The following is a 20,637-nucleotide window of genomic DNA, read 5'->3' on the forward strand; positions in this document are numbered from 1 at the left end:
TTACCTTCTTTTAACTAGATGATGGTCTGTGATGAAGTTCTTCCCAATTCAAGACCAAAATATTGCCACCTATCTATCCATCTATCCATCCATCCATCCATCCATCCATCCATCCATCCATCCATCCATCCATCCATCCATCCACTACATTAACTTTCTCTTCCCTCCACCTGCATATCTATATGTCTGTCTTTCCTCCCAACCCTGTTTGTGTGTCTGTCTGTCTGTCTCCCCTCATTACTACTTACATATTACTGGCTGGCCTCAAGCTCACCAAGGATAACCTTGAATTCTCCTCCTGCCTCCACATGCTTCCATTATAGGTGTGTGCAACACATTTGGTCTTCTGATTGCAGATTTCTGAAGAAACTTCCTTTTTCTGAGCTTTTAAAATTATATTATATTTGGTGGTATTTCCTACCACAAGACATTTTGGCCATCTGGTAGCCTTTCTCAGGAGTGTTTTTACACTTTGATTTGGAATGACTTCATTGATTCTTTGTATTTAAATGCAATCTGCCAGGTTATGGATGAATACTTTATATATAGTAAATGTTTAATAAATAATGAACAAAAATGATTATTATTGTGCATGTGTGTACCGGATGTGTTTATGTGGGTACATACTTGCCAAAGCATGTATGTGGGAGGACACCTTTATGTAGACTTAGTTTTCTCCTCCTGCTTACATGTAAGTTCCAGGAATTGAACTCAAGTCCTCAGGCTTGCAGACAGAGTACTCTATCTGCTAACCATCTCACCAACCCTACCTGTCAGCAAGCTTTCTGAGGAAGATACCTTCTTTGTGTGTACACATTCCCATGTGACTCAAAGTTGGCCCATAAGAAAGCCATCTTATACCGTTCTCCCAGAAAGCTCTTCTGAGAGGCAAAATCAGCAGCTCATTTCTTCAGCCAAGGATGTCAAACCAGAGCAGTTCAGAGCACTGGGGCAGCTGAACTGCTGTAACACCTGACCCTAGAGCAGGACCTTCTTTCTATAGCAGCCAAGGAATAGTCTGTAGATTCTCCCTGTGAAATAGGAACAGAATGATAGGGGTCTGGTGCAGAGCACCCAGACTCTTCCTCTAGCAACTCACCAGTTCCTCTGACTGAAGGCAGGGATGCTGGTCAGGCTCTGGTCGCTGGCAGGGTAATACTGTGCATATGATGGGCGGGTATAGGGTACTGATGTGCGTTTGTCCTCCTCATAGCTTTTCTTTGCTGCTTTCTTCTCAGCTTTGGTCAGCTTGTGATCTTTTCGGTTGAGGAGCAATGACTCGTGCTCAAAAGGCTCCTGGAGAGGCAGAGGACTTGAGTTTAATTACTAGTCTCTGTGCAAATACAACTGACGTACAGTAAACCTTATTTTGAAACCAAGAGAAGGTTGGTTGTCTCCAACACTGTCAAAAAGCCTGCTTATAGGCAAACAAGCATGTTCTATCAATAGTGCAGTCCATGGGCTGGTGAGATAAATCCTGGTGACCTGAATTCAATTCCCAGAATGCACATACAGGAAGAAGGAGAGAATCAACTTTATGAAGCTGTTCTCTGACTTCCACATCCGTCATGGTGGATGCATGAATTCACACATATGTAAACACACACACGCACACGCACGCACACGCACGCAAACTCGCAAACTCTCTCTCTCTCTCCCTCTCTCTCTCTCTCTCTTTCTCTCTCTTTCTCTCTCTTTCTCTCCCTCTCTCTTTCTCTCAGAACACTGCCCTCCTTCTGTTAGGAAGATTCACAGTGGTCAGATTATTGTGCATGGCTGACTCTAAGCTCACTACTCCAATGCCTGGAGATGCTGGGATCATCAAAAGAACACTTCTGTCCCAGTAGTGTGTATTAAATAGCACTTTAGAAGGTAGCAGGTTTACCGAAAAAGCCGTCGCTGGCTGAGCTGTCATACCACGGACTCCACATCCATGAGATGCTTACCTTGGTGATGAGGTGAGGGTACTTCAGGCAGGCAAGTTGCAAGACTGACTCCTTGATCCCCTTTATATCCAAAGATGTTTGGGGAGCTGGCTCCTTCTCAACAAAGTGCAGCAGGTTTTCCACTTCCTTCCGGGTGAAGTTCAGCATTGGATTTAGATCATCCACTACCCGATCTAGAAGGCAGGAAGTAAGAACAAAGTCAGCACTCATCAAAAAGCCTGAAAATACAACTCTGAAGGTCAGCAGAGAAAGTGGCTTAACTGACAATAAGGACGTCTTCCACATACAAAGGTCAAAGGACAGACAGAAGATCCTGGAAAACGGAAACATCATAGAAAACTACTAGCTCCTATTAAGCCTACATTCCACAATTTGAGGTCCATCACCTTAACAGACCATCAAGTGATGAAGTCCATCCCTTGAATTAGAATGATATGGGAGGAACATCTGGCATCCTGTGACTCAAAGCCTATCTGTGTTCCCATTCGCTGCTCCTCCCCTCAATCCCTTCATCCCTTGTAGGAAAGAGGCTGGTACAGAAGTAGATCTGGACTAACTTTGAAAATGGCCCACCTGACATGCCCTGCTTGGAAATCTGCCGGTCATATATCTTCTTCTCAAGAGTATAATCAGCCACGAGTCGATAGATGTGACAGGGCTTTTTCTGGCCATAACGGTATACCCGACATACTGCCTGGGCATCATGGCAAGGGTTCCAGGAAGCATCGAATACCACCACTCGATTGGCACCAATCAGATTCACCCCCAAGCATCCGGCCCTTGAAAACATAAGCCAACAGCCATGCATCCCTTAGTCTTAAGGATGGTTTCCTCAGAAGCTTTGCTCTCTGTGATTCCTACCCCAGTACCACTCCTTGTCTTAAGCACAGTAAACTCAAGAATTTTGATGTCCTGATAAATACTGTTTGCTCCCCAAGCATTGAGAAGTGTGTACCCTGATGTCCAATTCAACAGTATCTATAATTCTTCATCTCTGTAAAAGGTAAAGCCCTACAAAAGGTAAAGAAGTTCCAGAGTGCTGTGCCTTAATGAGTAGAAATGTCTGTAATACTGGGCTGGAGAGATGGCTCAGCAGTTAAGAGCACTGGCTGTTCTTCCCAGAGGTCCTGAGTTCAATTCCCAGCAACCACATGGTGGCTCATGACTATCTGTAATATCTGATGCCCTCCTCTGGTGTACCCACAACACTGAACTCACATACATAAAATAAATAAATCTTAAAGAAAAGAAAAGAAAAGAAAAGAAAAGAAAAGAAAAGACAGACAGAGAGAGAGAGAGAGAGAGAGAGAGAGAGAGAAAGAAAGAAAGAAAGAAAGAAAGAAAGAAAGAAAGAAAGAAAGAAAGAAAGAAAGAAAGAAAGATCGATTGATCATGGTTTCAAAAAGGGGGGGGGTGGCCTGGAGAAATGGATCAGCAATTAAGAGCACTGACTGTTCTTTCAGAGGTCCTAAGTTCAAATCCCAGCAACCACATGGTGGCTCACAACCATCTGTAATGAGATCTGATGCCCCTCTTCTGGTGTGCCTGAAGACTGCTACAGTGTAATCATATCCATAAAATAAATACATCTTTAAAAATGTCTGTAATAAACTCTGTGTGGTATTTTTACTTTAATATCTAAGAGGGATGAAAGACTCATATATCCTAGGAGTGGTAGCACAGCCTACAGTCCCAATATATGGTTGGAAGGGTCAGGAAGATCAGGAGGAGCTACATCAGAACCTATTTGAAACAAACAAAGAAAAAAACAACCCCTACACCATTGAACAATGTCTTGGTAGAAAGCTACAGATCCTTCAAGGTACTTGTCACGAGACAGAAAACATCAACCTTTTATAGTTATACTACACCTTAAATTTATTTTTTGTTTTGGTTTGTTGTTTTGTTTTATTTTGTTTTGAGGCAGGACTCACTGACAGAACTCAGGTGGGCCTTAAACTCAAAATCCTCCTGCCTCCTGATTGCTAAAACTGGGCACTTTCTTTTTAAAGCATTCTTATTTATATCAATCACATTATCTAATGTGATAAAGCACTCCGTGCCATAGAGAACTCCTGAGAGAATATCTAATTATGACAATTATTAATGAAGGCCTCAAAGAACTTTATAACAATGTGTTGACTACCTTCATAACAACTTCTCCTGGGGTTTCCTTTCTGACCTCGAAAAACAAATTACAAAGCTGAGCAGATCTCATCTCAGATTTAGATAAGCCTTTGTGGTACCCGCCCAGATGGCAAATTGCATGAACTCACCTTGTGGAGAGAAGGAACAGCCAGGTGGTGAGGTTGCTGGGATCATTGAACTGATTAATGAGCCGCTCCCTCTCAAAGGCAGGGGTGCTACCATCTAGCCCTGGGAAGAAAGAAAGAAAGAAGAAAAAAAAAGTGAATAGATGAGGGCAAAGAAACTCAGCAAAGTCACTGGGCAAATGCTCAGGTTTCAATTTTTTTTAAATTTTTAAAATTTTTAATTGCATATGTTTGTGTGTCTGTGTGTGGGTATATGCATGTGAGCGTTGGTACCTGCAGAGGCCCTAGATATCAGATTCCCTCAGAGCTGGAGCTATAGGTGTCTATCTGTGACCTGCTTAACATGAATAGTAGGATCTGAATTTCTGATCCTCTCCAAGAGCAGCATGAGCTCTTAGCACCACTGAGCCATCTTTTCAACAAATACCATGGGTCTATGGTCTATTTCCTAGACATCAGCACTGTGAAACTACATGTTTGCTCCTCAAGCATTGAGAAGTGTGTACCCTGATGTCCAATTCAACAGTATCTATAGTTGAGAGTGATTCTCACATGTAACACAATACTATACAATACAGCCTGGCAATGGTGGGGCACATCTTCAACTCCAGCACTCGGGAGGCAGAGGCAGGCAGATCTCTGAGTTCAAGGCCAGCCTGGTCTATAGAGAGGAACCACATCTTCAATGTTTTCCCCTCTAGTGAATTCAGGCTAATGTCCAGACCTAAGAGTGCATTTGACTCACCTACAGAACTCAGAAAACGCTGACTCAGGCTGCCACTCAGCTTTATGGGACTCCTAGTGCGTACAGAAACACTAAGGATTTTTCATTTTAATGTGACAACATTCTACCAGTCTTCTTCCTTAAGAAAGTTTTTTGTTTGTTTGTTTGTTCTCTTTTTAAATAGTGTTACTATATAGTCCAGGCTAGCTTCCACCTCACAACCATCTTACCTTAGCCTCTAAATGCTCTATAGGTATGTGCCACCAGGCCCAGCAAGACACTCACTGTTTTTAAAAGCTCTTGATGATGAGAATTTGCTATAAGGCAACATAAAACAACAACAACAACAACAACAAACTCAACCAACCAACCAAACAAACAAACAAACAAAAGTCCAGAAGGGTCAGGTGTGGTGATGCACAGCTCTAATCCCAGCACTGTGGAGACAGAGGCAGAATGATAACAAGAGTTCAGGCTAACCTACTCTACACTGTGAGCTCCAGGCCACCCCTAGTTACATAGTAAATGCTTGTCTCAAAACAAACAAACAAACAAACAAACAAACAAACAAACAAAAAGACTTGAAGCAGTGTCATCCATTAAGAACAAAAAGCCAGGCGGTGGTGGCACACACCTTTAATTCCAGCACTTGGAAGGCAGAGGCAGGGGAATTTCTGAGTTCGAGGCCAGCCTGGTCTACAGAGTGAGTTCCAGGACAGCCAGGGCTACACAGAGAACCCCTGTCTCGAGGGGAAAAAAAAAGAACAAAAAGACAAAACTTGAAAAGTGGAAGACACGATCATTAATACTGTTAGAGGAAGCCCAGGTTAGTTCTCACTGAGGACCCCAGCCTACTTCCCCACTGAGTTTGCAGTAGTGGCACACAGCTCACTGCTGTCCCATTGGACACTCCTAGAGAAAACACAAGCTCTGAGCCTTCATTTCTGTAGGCCAGTGACTCTCAAAGAGTAATTACTCCACCTTCATGCCTCCAGGGGACAATCTTGCAATGACTAGAGCATTTTTAGTTCTCAAAATTGAAAATACTACTGACATCAAGTTGGGGGGGGGGAACCAACAACAAATATTACTGAATATCCTATAATAGACATGGCAGACATATATAGCCAAGTCTGGCCCAAATGTTATCATGGTATTTCTGAAATTTTATTCTTTATTACCACTTATTTAAGGAATCTGTTTAGATACCTTTTCTTAATCAACATCATGTCTTCCATGGATTTAAATATTATAGATATAATATATACATGGTTATGTATACCTATAAATTACACATCTGAAAAAAGGATCCCCCCCATCACACTCACAAACTTTCATCCTTTAGGGGTATTTAGCTCCCCCATAGAGAAAGTATGACCTAGGTTTATACTCACTCTGACCCCGATGGTCATTAGGCCACAGTGATCCTAAACTTTCAAATTCTTCTCATCTCTCCCAGAAGGCTCCTCCAGCCACTGCTACACAGTGGCTCCTCCAGCTTTGTGCCACATATGGTCACACATGCTTGGATCCCAGTACTTGAGCTATCTCTGTAGCCCTAGCAGTGGTTCTTTTTAAAAAACTGCTTCTCAGTATCTCCCAATTTCTTGGCTAATCACATATTTCTACACACTTAAAGAAGAATGGAGTTAGAGAAGAGAGAAAGAAAGGAAGTCCTTAAATAGATCTTGCCAAGACTCCAGAAATAAAGCAGCAATAAACTCACGGAAGTAGCTGACATTTCGAACCCACTTCTGTGTTCCTTGCCCCTCGGCACCAGGCAGACAAGGCATGTCTCGTTTCCCTAGGAACTCCTCGATGAGAGCCAAGGTAGAAAGGCTCTGGCTGAAATGGAAAAAGTAATTCAGATGGTCCCAAACCCTAAGGAAGCTAGTTCTCACACTCCTGTGCAACCTTCTAAGTGGAGTTCCCACAACCTACTCCCTATGAGATGGAACTCCACTAACCACAGCCAAAATATTCTCCCTAACCCATAGATTTATGAGCACCGACCCATAAAAACAAAACAAAACAGAAAACAGCCAAATAAACAAACAGAACAACTATTTCTTTAGTCTCTCAATTGAAAATTCTGGGGTTTAACTCAGTGTTCAGCAGTATTCAGCAGTGTAATCTACATGGAGACACAAATGAATCTAACTGTGAGCCACAGGCAATCTCAAGTATCTCAAGTATTCTCCTATGGAGACAGACCCACTTGACTGTTTTCAAAACATTTAGAGAGCTTGGTTATTGAAAAGCATTATGAAGGACTGGAGAGATGGCTCAGCGGTTAAGAGCACTGACTGCTCTTTCAGATGTCCTGAGTTCAATTCCCAGCAACCACACTGTGGCTCACAACCATCTGTAATGGGATCTGATGTTCCCCTCTTCTGGTGTGTCTGGAGGCAGCAGCAGTGTACGAGGTGGAGAGAGAGGGAAAGGGAGAGGGAGAGGGAGAGAGAGAGAGAGATTGATTATGAAAATCAGGAGGCAAACTTGAATCACTACTGACTGTCACATGTGGAAGCCCTCACCTGATGCCCCCAAAACAGGGTCTTTGGGGTATACTGTGGCCAAAAGCAATCTACTTTATGCCTGTTTCCTTGCATACAGTCAGATCTTGATGAGATGCAAAGCCCCAGCCAGATTGACCCTGGCAAAAATGTCACATCACTAACATGGCCTTATATGTAAAACCTTATTTTAAAAAGGGCAGAGTGGGAGATCAGCAAACACACTCTATAAAGGGCAAAACAGAAAACACTTTAGGTTTTATGGCCCACATATAGGTCCTTTTGTTTGTCTGTTTTATGTTTGGTTTTATTTATTTTTATTTATTTATTTTTTTGAGACAGGGTTTCTCTGCATAGTCCTGGTTGTGCTAGAACTCACTCTGTAGACCAAGCTGTCCTATAACTGACAGAGATCCACCTTCCTATGTCTCCCAAGTGCTGGGATTAAAGGCCACCACAGCCAGCTGACTACAAATACTCTTTATTCTTTGTATTTCTTTTTACAAAACTAAAAGTGTTTTTAAAAAATAAGTGTACCTAGCTGGGCTTGGTAATCTAACCTTTGTGGAAGGCTGAAACAAGAGGAACACAAATTCAAGGCCAGCGTGGCTTTAGACAACTTAATGAGACTCTGTCTCAAACTTTTAAATGCAGGTAGAAGAGTCAGGCATTCAAACCCTGTCTCAAAAACCTAAAGAGGGCTGACAAGACACCTAGCACATAAAGGCATTTTCTGCCAAGCCTAGCGTACTTGCCTACTTTGAATGAGGTTCCAGTTTAATTCCTAGCACCACAAATTTAAAGTAAGATTAAAAAAAAAATTAAACATAAATAAACACATAGCAAATAAGTAAATACATGGATAAGTAAATACATGGATAAATGAAGAAGAAGAAGAAGAAGAAGAAGAAGAAGAAGAAGAGGAGGAGGAGGAGGAGGAGGAAGGAAGAGAAGGAGGAGGAAGGAGGAGGAAGGAGGAAGAAGGAAGAAGGAGGAGGAGGAGGAGGAAGAGGAAGAGGAGGAGGAGGAGGAAGAGGAGGAGGAGGAGGAGGAGGAGGAGGAGAAAAGCCAGCCAGGTTTGGTCTGGGCCACAGTCTGAAGGACTAACTAGAATATTTAGAATATGATCTCCAATGTCAACATGTAGTTTTAAATCTTTTCTGTGGGTAAGAGAAAGAACCTGGGCTAGGTGCTGGAGTGTAAGAAAACCCTAACTATAAGTGCTTGGTTACAGCGCACTGGAAAAGGCAAAGGGCACGATGACACTTGATGGTCTTGCTCTGTAGCTACTGCACTCGACTGTCCTACAGATATTAAGCATCTTCTCACCTAAATACAAGAATCTTGTCCCCGAGCTTCACGCTTTCTTCAATCAGGTGGAAAAGCAGTACCATCTTGGGAGAGTTCTCCAGGACTCCAGTCTGATAATTAGTCAGAAGCTCCTTGGCCTGCAAAAGAGAAGCAAGGAGATTGGGGCAGATCCAAGGCTGAATGGGTAGAAATAAAGTTCTCTCCTCTAAGGCAGTGGCCTGGTAGCTACCTTTAGCGTTCTTTGCATAGGCCGCTCAGTGCAGTGAGTGTGTGAACTATCCTCTCCCCAGGCTGCTCATCACCATCCCTCCTCAGAAGCAGCTATGGCTACTGAAGGCTCTGATTGACTCACCCACTCATATGTAACAATGTTATTGCCCCGTTCCTGGAAAGGGTTAAAGCCAACTCCCTGTAGGAACTTGCTGTTGGTTGCTTCTCCCATTGAGGAAGGCAAGGCACTATCTTCTCCCTTGACTTTTGTGCCATGTGGTGGGCAGCGGGCACTGGTCCCCGCTGAGCCAAGTTCTTCCACATCTAGGTCTTGCTCATTGGCTAGGTTTTCCTTCTGAAGGGCTTCATACAGCACATCAGGATGGTTCCAGATCTAAAGTTAAACAAAGGAAAGCTATAGAGCAGAGAACATTCCAAGGGGGTCCCAAGGAATACGGAGACATGCTCAAACAAACACTTGCTACAAATATTCCTTTCCTAGTCAAAGAGCTTGTATTTCACTGCTAGCCTAGATGACAATGACACATGAACAGGAAGTGCCACTGCGTTCACAAAAGGGCTGTGTCACTAGCATTTCATTCTTAACTCAAACAGGGAAAGAATGCTTTGTTTTCATTGTGTGGCTAGATTCAGCTACTATACAAAATAAAATGAATCCCTCCCTGTGAAAGAAAGATCTCTGATTGATACATAACCAATTGGGTGTAATTTCAGGAACAATTCCTCGGAAAAGTTGAGATCCCTGACAGAGGAGAAAGAAGGAAGAATAAATAACCCAGAACACTATCCAAAGAGCGCTTGTGCTTTTGTTTCTTGGCTCTGGTCAGGGCAGTGGCTACAAAAGCAGTATTCTGAAAGCCATGTGTCATGGAACTTAGAAGGTTGAGGCAAGAGGATTGCCAAGAGTTTAAGGCCAGTCAAGACAATGTGGTAGAATAATGTTTTGAAAGACAAAAGAGATATTTTGAAATCCCATCTATTGCCAGGTGTGGTGGCACATACCAGTAATTCCCACATTCAGGAGGCTGAGGCAGGAGGATTTGAGTTCCGAGACAGCCTAGACTATATAATAAGATTCTAAATGAATAGATAGGTGGATGAATGAATAAATGAACGAATGAATGAATGAATGAATGAATGAATGAATGAATGAATGAAGAAATCCCACCTGATCTCAGAGATATATCTTCAGCCAACTTACGATGGATTGGGAACAATATCTAATAGATGTTCCAAGAATATATCCAGAGACACTAAGTCAAAAAAATAGGATCAATAGCAGGAATAAGAAAGACCTCAACCTACTAAACACACACCAAACCAAAGGTACTTTGTATAACCATTTTTGTTTTCTACTTTTTGGAGGCAGTGTCTCCCTATGGTGCTCAAGCTGTCCCAGATCACTACACCCTATTTCAGCCTCCTGAATGCTAATTACAGGCATATACCAATAGGTCCAGCCTCAGTCATATAGCAGTAAAAAAACTCTCCATCCCACAATGGTCCTCTATCACCCTTCTTTTCCAAGACCAAAAAATAAAAATAAAAAAATTTTTAAAAATCATTAAGAAAGGATAGTTTCTGGGGTTCAGCACAAAAAGGAAGCACTGAGCATATTATATGAGCAGTACCCCAAGAAGTTTTGTGGTATACAATCAGCTGTGTTGTGAATGAGGGCAGCCCATTAAACTCTAGTCTTCCTTCACCCAGAATTCCCACGAGGATCCCGCCCCAGGACTTATGTGCACCCTTACTTTACGTCCATTCCCTGAGGGCCCCACTCACCTTGCAGCATACACAGAAAGCCTTCAGAGGATTCAGCCCTAACCAGCCACTGGTACCACAATCCCGGAAACGGTCCATGAATTGTGTGTACAAATCTCGCTGGATCTGAGAAAGCCGCACCAGGATCACATTCTCTTCTTTGGCAGGGAGGTGAATCTTCAACACAGTGTGGCCTCTCCTACAGAGGCAAAGAGATCAGAAGTGGCCTATAGAAAGCACACCCAGGAACTGTGGCCAGGATCAGTTGAGGATATAAACAAGGCCTTACACTCTTGCCACACCATTTTCTGGAAATCTCTTGACATGCAATGCATCCTTGTGTGGAGCAGGATGGTACAGACAGTGACGCTGTCCTGAGTCACAGCTAACGGGGTAACTCCAAAGGGAAGGCCAAAGCAACTAACTCTAGGTTCTTGCCCAAATTCAGGGATGCCTGTCTGAGTTTTTTCCCACATTTGTCATCTTACCAGGAGAAAATAAAGAGCTGCTTTAGATCAGCCTACACCACATCAACTGAGATGCTACAACTGGTAAAGCAATATTCTAGAATCATATTTATTCTTTTATCAGATTCAGCAGAATGCTGGCTCATTCCTTTTTTAAAGACAAGTTAAAACAGGTATTTTCAACAACTTTAGCTGACACTAGCTTGAGTTCACTGGCCTCAGCCTCACTGCCTCAGCCTCTTGAGTGCTAGGAGACACAGTCCATCACATTCAACAAAAACAACTTCTGAGTGAAGAGCTTATGGGATAAACTTCCCGAGACAATAAACAGTATGTGGACAGTCTGCTAGTCTCTCAGTTTTATTGCTGCTTCACTAGGAAGGGTCCTCTAGTGGTAGTATTTTCCCTTCATAAGAGCTTTGGCATGCCCACTACCCATAGAAGGATTCAGAAAACAAGACCTCACCTCTGCACAAAGCCCTCCAGGAGGCTGTGCAAAACATGGCTCCGGTAGCGCATGAGGCGGACATCCTGAGGTGTGCTGTCAATACACTGTCCGTTTAGGATAGGGCGTTCAAACATGTTGCTAAACTCCTGACGAGTACCAAGGAAATCTGGGCGCACAAAGTCCACCATGCACCAGTACTCAATGAGGTTGTTCTGTAGAGGGTAGCCAGTCAGCACTACCCGCCGACGAGAACGTATGTTCTTCAGAGCCTGTGAGGTGCTGGCTTGGCAATTTTTGATGCGGTGTCCCTCGTCACAGATCACCACATCAGGACCAGGGCGGCATAAGGCCTTCTCAAACTCTAAGGAGGGAAGAGGATCCGGAGTCAGAGGGTGAGAGGGCCTGCTCTTAGTCAATAATATGAGAAGTAGGGGAGAGCCCTGGAAGAGACAGAAGAAATGAAGGAAGCAGGGAAGCAAGAGTCAGCCCCCATTGACAAAAGGGAAGCAGCCAGATAAGCTCCTACAAGTTCTGTGTGAGGCTAACCTAGCCACTGACTCTTGCATTAATATCTTCTTATCCCCACTCCTTAACTTACTTTACTTATTCCCTTTAAAATTTTCTTTTTCAAGCTAACATAAAAATTACTTGCAATCCTGGGGTTTAAATCAATTGGGAGACAGGGACTGGGGGTGGGGGATCCTGCATTGATTGTGAGTGTAGGATTAAAAATATGTCTGGATAAAACCCATAGGAATAATTTAGACACCACAGTGGGCTCTTTCTTGTCATCCAGCACTTTGGGTCCTTCTGAAGGCTAGCTGACAGGGGCTGGTTAAGGACAAGATCTCGCAGTCACTCCCTAGTCACTGTAAATGACATGGTCACCCTGCCACAGATACAAACCCAGGATAGACATACCACAGAATGAAGACTTATAAAATGAATGGTTTCTAAATCCTTTTTTTTAAAAAAAGATTTATTTATTTAATATATGTGAGTACATTGTAGCTGTCTTCAGACACACCAGAAGAGGGCATCAGATCTCATTACAGGTGGTTGTGAGCCACCATGTGGTTGCTGGGAATTGGGTTTCTAAATCCTTAAAAACTTTCAACAAAGGCTCTTTAAAAAATAGAATGGGGGGCTGGTGAGATGGCTCAGTGGGTAAGAGCACCCGACTGCTCTTCTGAAGGTCCGGAGTTCAAATCCCAGCAATCACATGGTGGCTCACAACCATCTGTAACGAGATCTGACTCTGTCTTCTGGAGTGTCTGAAGACAGCTACAGTGTACTTACATATAATAAGTAAATAACTCTTAAAAAAAAAATAGAATGGGCACCCATAGGTCAGTACATTTCTCATTCCTCATCAGAGAACTTTAGGACAATTAACACAGAGATCCACAATGGTTCAACATGCAGAGTAAAAAACTGTAGTGTGTTCAGCCATAAATCAATTTTCTCTCTCTCTCTCTCTCTCTCTCTCTCTCTCTCTCTCTCTCTCTCTCTCTCTCTCTCTCTCTCACACACACACACACACACACACAGAGACATGCACACAGGGTCTTTGTGAAAGAGGGGGTAGAAAAATTGTTAAGAGGCAGAGATGGTAAATAACTTTAAGAAATCTGTTTTCTGGACACAAGAGACCAGCAAGCATAGGGACTCACAGTTAATGTGGTAGTGTGCAAAAAACCCAGGCAAGCTCAAGCCAGGGGAAATCTTGGCACAGAGGAGGAAAGGTGGGCAGGATTCCCAACATTAGCTTAGGTGCTACTGGTACTTGGGAGCTGCTGGGAGAGGGCCAGTCAGTTTTCTTTAATGATATCACCTCTGGAGGGTCCACCACATGCACTCCCAAGAATAACATGAACTGAATTTGAGTTGCAGGAACAGGGGTAGGGAGGTAAGAGTAGAGAGGGCAGGTGTGTGGGGGTGGGGGTGGGGGTGGGGGAGTTGGAGGAGGGTGATGATAACTAAAATACATTGTATGAAATTCTCAAAGAATCATCAACATGTGTGTGTGTTTTGATTTTACTAATTATTCATTTTATTTATGTGTGTTTGTATGTATATATGTCTGTTTGTACACCATGTGCATACTTGGTGCCTGTAGGGGTCAGAAGAAGGCATGGGATCTCCTGAAACTTGAGTTATAGACCATCGTGTAGGTTCTGGGAAAAACTGGGTCCTCTAGAAGAGCAACAAGTGCTCTTAACTGCTGAGCCATCTCTAGAAGCCTAAATATTGTTTTGGTTTGTTTGTTTAAAGATAGAATAAAACCATGAACGGTCAACTGAGATTACTCCTTTTTATAAGTTCACAAATATCACTACTCTTCTGTCTTAATATTAGCTTTAGAGGATTTTCTGTTTGTTTGTTTTGTTTTGAGACAGGGTCTCACTGTGTAGCCCTGGATGGCCTGGAACTTACTATGTAAAATAAAGAGATGGCCTCAAACTCACAGAGATCTGCCTGCCTCTGCCTCCCAAGTGCTGAGATTTAAATATGTTCACCACCATGCCCAGCCCTTATAAGAAAACAACTTATGTTTTCTTAATACTTTCTCACAATATCTCTATGAACTGCTAATGGCAGCAGTTACTTTCCAAGGACACAAAGCCAGGGAGTGTCCTTTGAGTCTAGGAGTGGCTTCCAGAAAATGCAGTCCTTTCTGAAAGGCACTGAAGGTTGTTCCACCCAGATAGCTGGTTTACGTTAACAATTCATTTTAAACCTAACTGGTACTGGTGGCCTCTTCTGCCCTGCCATCTCCAGGATCATCCCCAGGATAAGCCACCCACCCTGACACCCCCAGGATGAGTCACCCACCTCTCCGGAACTCCTGCTGCCGGTCTTCTTCATCCAGATCAATGATGACGGGATGAGAGCGTTTCTTGGTTTTCTTCGGCCTACTTGTGGCTAAGGACTTCTTCAGTGTGAGTAGTCTGTACATCTCATACCCCATCAGTAGCACTCCACCCTCTGAAACCCAATCAGCCGTCACTTTAGCACGGGATGCCACCGTCCTGCAGAAGGGAGAACTGTGTGAGTTATAAACTGTTCTATAAAGTTGGTTTTTCTTTTTTAAAAAAGGAAAACAGAAAGAAAATATTGTTGCTTCAGCTGCTAATCAGTAAGAATTTTTTAAATCAAAGCTGCATTGATTTATATCTGGAATGCTTTATTGGCAAAGATTTCATTTGGCAGCAAGCCCAAGGTAGATTAGCTAACCAAGAACTTTTCTAGTATCCCAGAAATACTACTTTATACTGGACTGAATCATTGATGAAGGCTAACCAATGAGAATCAGTAATTCTATGGAAGAGGCAAAAGGAAATGCTAAGCCCTTGCACATATACCTACAAGACACCATTCCAGGTTTTCCCATGGTGAACACAAGCCATGGCAAGAAAGGCAACTCCACCTTGCATCTGACCAGGATTCCATGATAAACCAAGGAGAACAGAAAAGTACAAGGGCAAAGGCAATGGAGAAGCAAAGGCCCTCGGCAGTGCCTCTGCTCACACCTGAGCACTAAAGCCTGACAGAGCAGGGCAGGGAGCAGCCACCCAGCCACCTGCTGGGGCACTCAGAGTCTCCTGTCTTTGATGGGTTCACTGTGTCATGTTGATATGGGGAGGCTTTTCCCTTACTCAGCGATACAGATGTAGGCCAGACTAGACAATACTAAAAGCAGTATGCACCAGAAATGTGTCTAGGTTGTAGGCGTAGTATGACAGAAAAGCATCCTAGAGCAGAACTAAGAAACTTCACTCTTCCCAGGCTATATAAATCTGACTGTTCTGAACAGCTGTGTGTGCTGGGGGTGAGGGGCGAGCAAGAACAGAGATAGAAACATCAAGAAATCAAATCTGGGAAGACAGAGAGACATACTTCAATAGTCCCAGAGAAGTCTAAAATGACTATGACAGAGAGGACAGGTAGGCCACCTACTTGTGTTCATCATTCAAGATATGAACTTTAAAGAACCGAGGCTGGACTTCTTCAGGCTTGCTGTCGGCTGGGAGGGCTTCAGGAGCCGGGAGCCACATGTTGAACTCTGCCAACCAATTCTGAAGAGTGTTCACCTAGGACAAGCCCAAAAAAGTTGGCTTTTTCTTTCTTTCTCTCTCTTTTTATAAATATTTTGTTTATTTTGTTTATGTGCATGTGGAGGTCAGAGGACAACCTGTGGGAGCCAGTCCTCTGCTCTCCTGCCACAATGCAGGTTGCCAGGCTTGAATTCAGGTCATCATCACTTTTAACATTTAACAAACTGCCCCTCACCCCCAACACACACACAAACATAGACACAGACTCACTCTCACTCTCTCTCACACACATTCATATATTCTCATTCTCTCTCTCTCTCTCTCTCTCTCTCTCTCTCGCTCTGTGTGTGTGTGTGTGTGTGTGTGTGTGTGTGTGTGTGTGTGTGTGTGTGTGTGTGTGTATGTTGAACTCAACAAGTTTTTAGGTACCCAGAGATGTTCAAAGGGTGAGTTAAGAGCTCTTACCGGCACAATGGCAAGGACTGTTTTGGCTGGCGTATGGCGGAAAAGGACATCAATGAAGGAGATCACTTGCAGAGTTTTCCCCAGGCCCATGCTATGGGCCAGGATACAGCCAAAGCCACTACTGGTCTTAAACCTTTCTAAGGACTCCACTAGGTTATCATATAGGAACCGGATCCCACCAATCTGATAAGAAACAAAGCACACAAATGTCAGAAACACTACCAGAGATCAGGGCTATATAGTTTTACTCACCTTGGGAATGGTCAGTAAATAAGCATGTATTTATGTCAGATGTTGGTATCAGTGAAGATGGAGGTTTCCCTATACCCTGACTGGTCTACAGAATTTTGTCACTCTGGCTAGTGACAGTCATCTTGGTGACACACAAAATAGTACTGACCTCATATAAAGTCCTATAGGAGCTAAAGAGTCTTCAGTATCAGACTCCTGACAAGGTCCTTCAATCAGCCTGGCTGCTCTGTGCCTGAGGGGTGCCTCCTCCAGGTAACCCAATAGTTCTTGCTGTGGGAAGTTCTGAAACTGAGTCAACCTCTGACTGTGGGTGTTCACTCACTGGTACTCGTTCCAAGAAATGGATCAATACAAACCATTATGTTCTCAATCTTCAGAAATTACCTAAAGTCTGACTTTCATATGTCTTTTGAATCTATGTCTCTCAAGATTTTCCTTATTGATTCATCAGAACCAAGATGTGGTAAATGACATTTTTAGTATTTATTTCAGTGTGTGTGTGTGTGTGTGTGTGTGTGTGTGTGTGTGTGCCCCTGAGGACATGTATGTATGTGCACCATATGCATACAGGACCCCTTGGATGCCTTGGAATTGGAGTTACAGAGCCACTATGCCAGTGCTGGGCCCCAAACCTGAGTCCTCTGCAAGAACAGTGTGTGTTCTTAACAGCCAGGCCTCCTCCCAGTCCCTACAGTGATTTCTACTGGACAGGGCTAGCCTGAGGCTTATCTCTTCCCTCTCTCCACTGTATTCATATTCAAAGGACTCTTAAAACATCAACTGGATCAGGATTTTCCAACAGCTGCTCTTGGGATCCAACAAGTACTTTACAGGCTAGAATACTAATAACCAGAAGCAGTTAATGTCTACAGCAAGGAAAAGGCAAGGAGAGTAGGCTGAAGATGGCTGTACCTGATGAGGTTTCACAGCCCGTGCCAACTGGGGGGCCAGGAAGACATTCTCCTCCTCTGGAGGGTGATTCAGGTTGACAAGGACCCGCCCGAGAGCATCATGCTGGTTTAAGGCGTCATTCACATGGGTGCCACCCTTCTCCTCTTCCTCGTCCTCCTCGCTGACAGACTCACTGCTGTCCACGATGTGCAGCGTATCCTCCTCTCCAGAACTCAGCTCAATTACCTCTGAGTCAGGGGAAAAAATATCAAAGGAGCAGAGTGCTGTGGTTGGTCAGAGGGAGAGACAGGGAGTTAGCTAAAACTTGTCACCACTCACAAAAGAAATGTTTTTAAAGTCTCTTTCTTTCAGAGACAAGGTAAGCTAAGTTAACACAGGGATACGTGCTAGAGGTAGACTCCAAACCAAATGAACAAGGACTGGAGTTTTCAAAAGTATTTCCAAGTCAGGTGTGGTGGTGTGATAAGTCCCACACTTGCACAGCTGAGAAGCAAAGAGGTTACTGTGAGCTCCAGGCTAGACTACAGGGAAAGACTTCAATACCTCCACCACAAGCAATTAAAAAGGGAAGGGGGGGGAGGGAGGGAGGGAGGGAGGGAGGGAGGGAGGGAGGGAGGGAGGGAGGGAGGGACTAAATGTAAAGATGACCAAGGACCAGGAGGAAGTGGATGGAGGCTCCTCTGGCCTGACCTTACCGTCTCGACTACTCTTTTCATCCTCACTGCCACTGCTACTGTCCAAACAAATGACTTCCTGGGCTAAGACCCGAGGTGGGAGTTGGGGACCATCACTAGCTCGTAAGACAATTTCCTCTGGGAAAAGAAAGATGGACAGGAAGACATTTAGGGCCAGTGAGGTGGTTCAGCGGGTAGAGCGCTCGCTGCCAAGCCTGGAGACCTGAGTGTAATCATCAGGACCCACATGAAGACAGCGAATTTCTCCAAGTTGTCCTCTGACCTCTACACATGATCCACAAATGTGCCTCTACACCACACACACACACACACACACACACCAACTAAAGTTAAATTCAAAGAGTAAGTAAAACTCCCCACATTCAGCTCAAACGTATTTCCAAGTGCTTCCCACCCTCTTCTTCTGCTGCTCTAAATCACTGAGAAGAGAAGCAGAGGGAAGCTAAGAAAACGTCCCAGTCTCCCTTCCAAGTTCCCCTGGCATGCTAAGATCTAAAACTACAGGGGAAACAACAAGCCTCAATAAAGTTAACCTGAGTAAGTTTTCATCTATTTCCACTTTCTAAATGACAGAGCTTCTGACTATGAAAGGCTGTCAACAAGCAAAGGGCCTTCAGGGTTTCTGCTAGACTACAACCCAGACCTATCTGACCACTCTGCGAGCTAAGGGCCTTTTCTCCTGGAACTAGTGGTCATTCCTAACAAACGGCTGCTTACCAGGTAGGAACTCCAAAGGGACAGTAGGAATGGGGGCTGCATATTCTTTCCTCTGCTGCTCCAGGCGCTTTCTTCTTTCCAATTCTTCCTGCTGTGCTGCTTTGGTTACGGGCTCCAACTGATCCTCCCGGAGTAGCTTTCTAAACATTAGAAAGAGATGTCCCTTCAGTTAACTTAAGATTTGTGCAATGTAGTTGGGTGTAGTTGTGCAAGCCTCTAATCTCAGCACTCAGGAGGCAGAGACAGGCAGATCTGAGTTCCACACCATAGCACTACATAGTGAGTTCCAGGACAGCCAGAGCTACAGAGTGAGACCCTGTTTCAAAAACCAAGCCAATCCAAACAAACAACATATAAAAATAAACAAAAAACAAACAAACCAAAAAGACTTGGGTAAAGCTCAATGGTTCTGAAGTACCGTACTTCACTCATTTGTTGTCCTCACGACAGCCCTACCAATTTGACTCTGCATATACAAACTGGGGTTGTCTTGGTTGGTGAGAGCAGCTGCTGTGCACACAGGAGACCTGAGAGAAAATTCCCAACGCCCACCTAAAAAGCTGGGCTTGACCAGGTGATGTGGACAGAAGGTGGGACAGGACAGGACAAAGACAAGGCTGCTTGGGTTTGCTGGTCAGCAAATGCCTGTTTTTTCTCCTGTGCTGTTTGAAAAACATTGAGCTTCAGGTTCAGGGAAAGACCTGTTTTCTATAGTGTAGAAAACAAGAGAGGAAGATACTGAACATCCTCCTCTAACCTCACACCCCAACACACACCCTCACACATACATACAAATAAAAACAGACCAAGCGTTAAATAAAATAGTGTGGTTTATACTAGAGTGTGTGTGTGTGTGTGTGAGAGAGAGAGAGAGAGAGAGAGAGAGAGAGTGTGTGTGTGTGTGTGTGTGTGTGTGTGTGTGTGTGTGTGTGTGTGTGTGTGTGTGTTGCTATTAGATGGAGGAAGAAACAGCTCAGTAGCTAGGAGAACTTGTTCTGCACACATAAGGACCTAAGTTCAAATTCTCAGCACCCATGTAAAAGCCAGGAGTTTCTGAACATGTTTCTAACTCTACTACTGGGGGCAGTGACAGGCTGATCCTAAGAGCTTCTGGCCAAAATGAGCGCCCTATTCAGTGGAAAAATCCCATCTCACAGCAATAAGGTGGAATGCAGTAGAAGAAAACACTTTGATGACTTACTGTGGCCTCCACACATTTTAGTGCTTGCAGTATGCCATAAATACACAACACATGGGTATGCACATGTGTGTGCGCCCACCCACACACACACAGACATGCACACACACAAAGTTAAAGTTGCTAGGCAAACAAATAGGGTAATAGGGATTCTGTCTCATTATTTTCTAAACTTAAGAGTAATACTTTCAAGTTTCCATTCTATGTTTTGAAAGCTGTGGGGCAATGCCAAACTTGGTAGCCCACACTTTAATTCCAGCACTTGACAGACTGCAGTATGAAGATTACCACATATTCAATGCCAGGGCTACACAGTGAGCCCCAGGCAGCCTCAGCTATTGGGTTAGACCCTATCTCAAACAAACAAATGAAGAACAACAAAGTATAAGAAACAGGAAAATGATGTTATTTATTTCCCCTTATAGATCAAGCTGTTACTTGGCAGAAAGAAGGGCTGTTGAGAATCTGGAAAGTTAAGAAAGTTATATTTAGTTATCTTTTAGGTCACGGAAGAAGCCCCACTCTTGGGTCAGTCTCCAACTATCTGAAATCGAATTCCAAGGAGAAGATGACTCAGTTTTTTTCTTTTCTTTTTTCTTTTTTTTCTTTTTCTTTTGATGACTCAGTTTTATGGGGAGTTTTCTGTTGTTGCTGATAGTT

The 20,637-nt window shown here is 43.7% G+C and overlaps 1 protein-coding gene across 2 annotated transcripts in view; it reads right to left on the minus strand.

Moving 5' to 3' along the window:
• Positions 1-20,637, minus strand: part of Rad54l2 (RAD54 like 2 (S. cerevisiae)) — a 101,134-nt gene that overhangs the window by 13,466 nt on the left and 67,031 nt on the right. The window contains exons 4-18 of one of the 2 annotated variants that reach the window (NM_030730.2): positions 18,780-18,919; positions 18,063-18,179; positions 17,368-17,594; positions 16,204-16,386; positions 15,641-15,774; positions 14,516-14,712; positions 11,699-12,041; positions 10,787-10,964; positions 9,123-9,374; positions 8,789-8,907; positions 6,670-6,788; positions 4,223-4,322; positions 2,520-2,725; positions 1,947-2,119; positions 1,100-1,296 (exon numbers count right to left, since the gene is read on the minus strand). In NM_030730.2, coding sequence (NP_109655.2) covers positions 1,100-1,296; positions 1,947-2,119; positions 2,520-2,725; positions 4,223-4,322; positions 6,670-6,788; positions 8,789-8,907; positions 9,123-9,374; positions 10,787-10,964; positions 11,699-12,041; positions 14,516-14,712; positions 15,641-15,774; positions 16,204-16,386; positions 17,368-17,594; positions 18,063-18,179; positions 18,780-18,919 — 2,685 coding nt within the window. Of the gene's footprint in view, positions 1-1,099; positions 1,297-1,946; positions 2,120-2,519; positions 2,726-4,222; positions 4,323-6,669; positions 6,789-8,788; positions 8,908-9,122; positions 9,375-10,169; positions 10,309-10,786; positions 10,965-11,698; positions 12,042-14,515; positions 14,713-15,640; positions 15,775-16,203; positions 16,387-17,367; positions 17,595-18,062; positions 18,180-18,779; positions 18,920-20,637 lie in introns of those variants that run through there. The other variant, XM_017313702.2, reaches the window with a different exon arrangement.

Source organism: Mus musculus, chromosome 9, assembly GCF_000001635.26.
Source record: "Mus musculus strain C57BL/6J chromosome 9, GRCm38.p6 C57BL/6J".
Lineage (NCBI taxonomy): Eukaryota > Metazoa > Chordata > Mammalia > Rodentia > Muridae > Mus > Mus musculus.